The sequence below is a fragment of a genome, unplaced genomic scaffold (assembly GCF_019419815.1).
Source record: "Pyrus x bretschneideri cultivar Hongxiangsu unplaced genomic scaffold, Pyrus_bretschneideri_v1 Contig18, whole genome shotgun sequence".
NCBI lineage: Eukaryota > Viridiplantae > Streptophyta > Magnoliopsida > Rosales > Rosaceae > Pyrus > Pyrus x bretschneideri.
Window position 1 is genome coordinate 6,663,633 of NW_025999479.1, and position 6,438 is coordinate 6,670,070.

Here is a 6,438-nt window from a genome sequence, read left to right on the forward strand (position 1 = left end):
CCCTGACTAGTTAAATACTCACTCAAACGGTTATACCACATTCTTCCAGATTGCTTCAAATCATAGAGTAAACGCCTCAGCTGAATTAAAAGCCTATTCTGGGGTTTGGACATATTTGATCCAGTCAATGTAAGTCATTCGGGAACTTTCATATATATTTTTGTATCAAAACCTCTATAAAGATACGCAGTTACTACGTCCATCGGCCGCAAACTTGGAAACTACCAAACTGATAAGGTAGTGAAAAGTAATCATATCCATAACGGGCAAATAAGTCATAGTCAATCCTGGGGTGTTGTGAGAAGCCTTGCACAACAAGATGAGCTTTATAACGCATAATTTTGTTATTCTCATTACTTTTCGAACGAAACGCACTTGTAGCTAACAGGCTTCACATGTGGAGAAATAAAAGCTACAGGTCTAAACACCTTACATTTCGCAAGCGAATCAAGTTCAACTTGAATTGCTTGTTTCCACTTTGACCAATCGGTTTTATGCTGACATTCATCAATTAAACAGGGTTCAATGTCATCGCTCAACATGATCTTAGTAGTTACTGCATCTATTAAAGCATCGTCGACGATCATCTCATTTATACACCAAACATCATCAGTCTTAGATGTTGGATATGGTGTAGACATGGATAGATTCTGCAAGTCAGCAGTCATATGATTGGTTGCTGCTAAATTTGTGAGCCAAATTTGTTGAGAAAAAGAATTAAGACTCATGGGAGGTGTATATGGAGCCACATGCATTGCAATCATCTAAGAAGAAGATTGAGAGACATCGGCATTCGTGAAATGACAAAACTAAGCATTATGATTATTCTTGCCATAGATTTAACATCCTTCAATGATAAGCTTAGCATTTTTGAATCAACAAATGTCTGCTAAATGTCCATACTTGCCATAAAATTGACAGGTGGATTTGATTGAGATTATGGATGAGTACTAAGTATGCCAGGAACAACATTATTATATCCATTTCTTGAATTTCCAAATCTGTAATTATAACTGTAGTTGTATTTCCCTTTACCCTTGTTCTTGTTGTAACTATTCTTGAAGTAAGTAGCTTGATTTCCATAAGATCCCCTATTTGAAGATCCTCCAGAAGAATAGTGATTACCTTAATTGGAGAAGGATGATCCTCCAAAACTGCCTTGAATAGAGAAAGATGACCCTTTTAGAGCAGCTTCACTGTTTCGAGCAACCATTGCAATCAAGAAAGGAGTAATAGAAGTATTCTCCACCATTGCCTCTTCAGCAAGCAACTGGAACCTTATATCTTCAATGGAAATGACATTTTCTCTTCCCCTGATGATAGATCGAATGGTATTGCACTCAGCAGACACAGATTGACTGAGAAATATAATCAAACACCTGGAGTGCGTGACAGAAAGAAGAGATTTTCGTAGAATTGGGGAAGAACAGAAACCCTAACATCAGAAGAAAGCACAAGGTTGAAGAAATAGGAATCCAAAATTCAAACTCTGTTGAGGGAGCGAAAGCAACAAAACAAAGATTAGAGAACTGTAAAGCCAAAGCTTTTCCAGCAATTGATACCATGTAAAGCAATAGAGAGTGTTGCAGTAATGTTTAACAATAAGATATTTTTAGAAAGAGAAAGTATTAGACTTGAGGAAGAAGAAAGAATTTCTGTATTAACGCAATGATCTTACAGAGAGTACATTACACTATATGTATACATTGTAATGCCTAATAGGCTAAGCTAACACTCTAACAAACTTATAACAGACTATGTAATCTATTGACACGTAGCACTATTTCATCCATTGATCCTATACTGTTATCAATTTTGAAATTATAAGGGGAGAGCAGATCAAAGTGTACCAGCCTATTCGGTTTGATCGGTTTTGTTGAGAGATTGGGGGATTTGTCCACCACTTGTTATAGACTACAAACATAGTGAAATGTCATCTTAGTAGCATAGCACAATTTGTCACCAGATAAACGAGAGAAAAATAAAAGGTAAGAAGGTTTATCTTCTGTTTGTGTTGCTTTTAAATGTAAAGTTTTACTCAATAAAGCGTACTTAATATGGGGTCATGATGGCTCCTTTTTTTTCGTGGAATGAGGATTTTCTCCATATCCACTTTTTGAGGATCCTAAGGATTCTCTAATCATATTCGTTCATTGTACATCGTGTGGTCAGAAATTATTTATATTTTTTTATTTAAAATTAAATATAAACAGTACCTGCCAAAAACTGGCTGCACAATGTACGATTAACGGACATTATTGGAGAATTCTCGAAATCCTCACAAAGAGTATCCAAAGAGGATCCTCATTCTTTTTTGTGATACACTGATTGGATTGCATCACTGATCACAACTTCTCATAAAAAAATTCAGAGAAAAAAAAACTTTGTGGCCCCCTTCTCCTCAAAATATAGTATTAAAGTCCTTAATCACTTTATTTTTCTACCAAAGCTCTCATTTTCTTTGCACTTAATCCAAAATCAATCAATTCAAGAGAGTGAAGGTATGTACTTGCTTAAGATTAAAATTTGAATATATGTAAAAAGAAGAATATAGAATAATGACTATCTTAGAGACACATTTGTTACACTGAAGTCCATGAGTTTTCTTTTATTTCCTTTTTTCTTGCCATTTCATATTAATTTGTTGGATTTATGTTGGTGAAAGTTTTTTTTTGAAAATTACTTTATAGTTGTTTTAGTAATAGAAATTTCTATTAACTAGTGGGTGGACTAACCAATTTTAGATGTGAAAATTGAAGTTTCGATTGTAATTATTGACTAATACGATAAATACTAAATTACATAGTATGATGATGTTATTACTCTTAATAAATTCTGAATCCTAATATTTCTTCGAATTCTCGAACGAACAAAGATATTGTTAGGTGAGTATTGGTTGTTCTATCACCATAGACATATATTTAATACAAGCAATATTTTTATTTTTAAGGAGCCGAAGTGGGAGGGTTTGAACCTGTAACACAGTTAATTAAAAAAAATACCCTAATCACCAAGACGATCCGTCATTTGTAACAATGATCATTATATAAACAAACATAAGTGGATATCATTTGTAAGAAATTGTGCGATTAATATTAGATGAGTGTATGATAACACAACAAGGGAAAAACAAAAATATTGCTAAGTATGAATAATTCTTCCTTAATTTCATTGGATTTGCATTTTGAATGCTTGATAACCAACATGCCCCTAAATGAGTAAAAGACATTGTTCACTATTCAAAAAGTGAACTCCTTAAAAAGTAATAGTCCATTGCTTGACTACTGATTTTGGCATCTCTATTTATTGTTGAAGTGGTCTATATGTTTTAAAGACAATATTAACCCTTTAGAATATTCGTTTGTAATTTCTTTTATTCTTTGAAGAGATTCGTTTGCAACTTTGTAATTTCTTTTCCCGTTCGTCCATTTCAAGTTTAGTGCTCTCGTGCATACGAATTATCCAAAAGAGCTCCAACATCATAGTATAATTAATTAATTAACTTATGAAACCCAATCTGCACGATATAAAATGGGAAAACATTGGCACGTTTCAGCGTTTTGCATAGAGAGGGAATTATTTGTGCGCGACCGACACTAATTTGTAGCCTTACGTACGAAAGTGGACTAGTAGTGGAAAGCAAGAAAAAACAAAAAAACGATTGAGACTTGGTAATTCCAAAAAATAAAAATAAAAAAACAATACTACAAAATGCTTCCATCAACAAAACATTAGTTGCCTAATATTTTTACAAAATATATTGTAAATAACCCAAAAGGTTTTCCACACGAAAATCATGATTTTCCAAAGCCTACTTTTTCCTTTTTGCAAAAATCACCATTCACCATAAGACATAACGCCACCATTCACTTAGCGGCTTTTATATATAATTTACAGAGGGAGAGGGGGAGAGAGGGAGAGAGGCGCATGGCTCATTGTTCTTGTTTTGAGAAATTAATGAGGTTTTTAGCTACTTATAATATTACTAGTACTAGTCTAATAAATTACGTAATTAATTATGGGGTTTGTTGTGGAATAATGGTATCGCATGGCCACGCAGAAGACAAGTGCTGTCGGAAAACCAGAATTCGACGTATGTCCGACAATTTCTTCAGGAGCATAACGTGGTCGGATCGGAGCCTATCGTTGTCTGTCCGTACGAGCTGAAAATGGTACAAAACGATCCTCAACCGGTTGTTCAGTTCCCGGTTCTCAACCCTAAGCCGGTTCACCTGGTTCCTTAGGTTTTCTATGTGCTTTTGTTTTCGCATCCGTGACCGCCTGGCCGACTCCCGGTTCGATATCATCCGCCTCCTCTTCCGCTCGTCCACCACCGAAACTGTACGGTTCGAGTCGTCATTTTGGCATGACTTTGCATTGGCATGGGTCCGGTCCGGCCGGTTCGGGGCGTCATCCGAACCAGAACTCAAAATTACTGTTTTGGGAGATTGAACCAAAGATGAACTTAGGGTTGAGATCACGGGTATTGGTGATGGGATTGCCGGAAAATGCTCCGAGCAATCCCACGGGGTGAAACCGCCGGGGGTAAAGCCCCCGTCGAAAGTGGGAAAATGGAGGAGGGAGTCAGAGGGAAGCATGGCTGGAACAGCAGACAACATGGTTGCAACAATAAAAACTCTCTGAACTTGTAATCTAGACAGAGAGGGAGGAGGGAGGAGGAAAGGGAAGGAACGAAGCGTTGGGGCTTCAGATTTAAAGCCGAACCTGAGTGACCAATTGGTGAAATTAAGTTGGGCTACCAAGGGTACTTTTGTCCAGAACCGTATTGCTTAAGAAAGCCGTATATGTACAGGGCTTTGCTTTTGAGTCAGGTGGCACTATACAGCGTGGGGCCTTAGGGTTCTAAAGGACCACACTTGGTGTGACGTAGCCGTCGGTGGGTCCCCAAAAAAGCTCGATATTTAAGCTTAGTCACGAAGAAACAAGAGGCTAGCTGGGATCCACTAAGGACACGTGTCAATAGCCCATATGAAAAACGCGTGGGAGCCAATGGTTAGGAGGTTTGATGACGTGAGAACTAGAGTTTGGCTGGGCTTGAGCAAGCCTAAGCTGAGATATATGAGTGCTGAGGGTCTGGAGCACCAAGCCGATTGTTGATTGATCAGAAACAATAATGTAATGATTAATGGAGAAGTATAACCAACCAGTGACGAACACTACAAAGTGACGTCCCATTTGCTTTTAGCTGTGGGACGAGTATTTCCGATTTTTATGGGGGTAAACTGTAATGAGACAGTGACAGGGCCTGGTTATATTTTAATGTTGCGTGAATTATGGGCGTCCAACAATAATAGAAGATGATGAATTGGGTTTCTATTGAAAAATGGTGGAGATATACATATACAGAGAAATTTTTTAATAGAAAGAATCCCTATTTTTTATAAAAATAAGAATTAGTTGTGGGATTTAAACTATATCGAATTTTAACTATCCGAACTGTCTATTTTTCAAGTTGCACCTTATAGATCATATTTGCAAAATATTAACTAAACCGGAAATGTTGAAGACACTTAATTGGATTCAAAGAAATTAACGATTATTTTATTATATAAGAAACAATGAAATTTTATCTTGATAATTAAATAGGCAAATAATTTTAGATTGTATTGAATTTTTGCAAGGTTGATCTATGAATGGAGATACATGTGTATTTGCTTTGAAGGGACGCTGTTAGTTATTGTTATCTCCATACCGTAACAAAGGAAAGGTCGGGGGTTCATGGGATTCTCTTTTATGTGTTCCAACTTTCATGGGATTCTATATGGTTTATGGAGTTGAGAGTGGGTAGTTCCAGTGAATTGGAGTTAAAAAGAAAGGTAAAAAGTAGTAAACCAATAGTATTCTGCATCCCCTTAAAAAAGTACAAATAATGCTGTCAATAAAGTTAAAATTATAGAGCAATTTGAGATAGCTTAAATGATATAAGATCTATTATATTATGTTTGGATATGGAGGCCATTCCAAGTCTCAAATCTAAGATTTTATTTCTAAGAGAGGTTGAAAAACATCGCGAGAAGACTACAATGAGCTATTCAAACACTACAAATGTTCTCTAGTTGATTACAAATGGGCTGCAAAGAAACTGAACAAATGACTTGAAAGTTTTGAGGTCATTTTATAAATCCTTCCACATAAGTAGTGCATTTCTAACAAATTTAGCTTAAGCAGAACAAAATTTTAAAGTCTTCTTTTTTCCACTTTCCGAAACAAATTATTTAGAATCCAGCCTTTTCTTTCCATGTTGATTAGACAATTTGATGGTTTAGAGCAAGCATGCACATATATAGCATATAAATCTGGCTTTATAAGGTTGTTGATCATATATATATGTGCCCCTTATAATTAATTAACTGGTTCGGGAAATGCAAATTCGGTTGATTACTTAATGGCAAAGCTGCAACTCCCACATTACTTTTG

The 6,438-nt window shown here is 36.0% G+C and overlaps 1 protein-coding gene across 1 annotated transcript; it reads right to left on the minus strand.

Annotated features, from left to right (window-relative positions):
* Nucleotides 1–353: 353 nt before the first annotated feature.
* On the minus strand, nucleotides 354–5,065 carry LOC103933825. Its single transcript, XM_009343512.3, is given in 3 exon segments — nucleotides 354–764; nucleotides 1,211–1,379; nucleotides 4,009–5,065. Coding segments are annotated over 3 exon segments (1,191 nt in total). The 5' UTR covers nucleotides 4,620–5,065.
* Nucleotides 5,066–6,438: the final 1,373 nt, after the last annotated feature.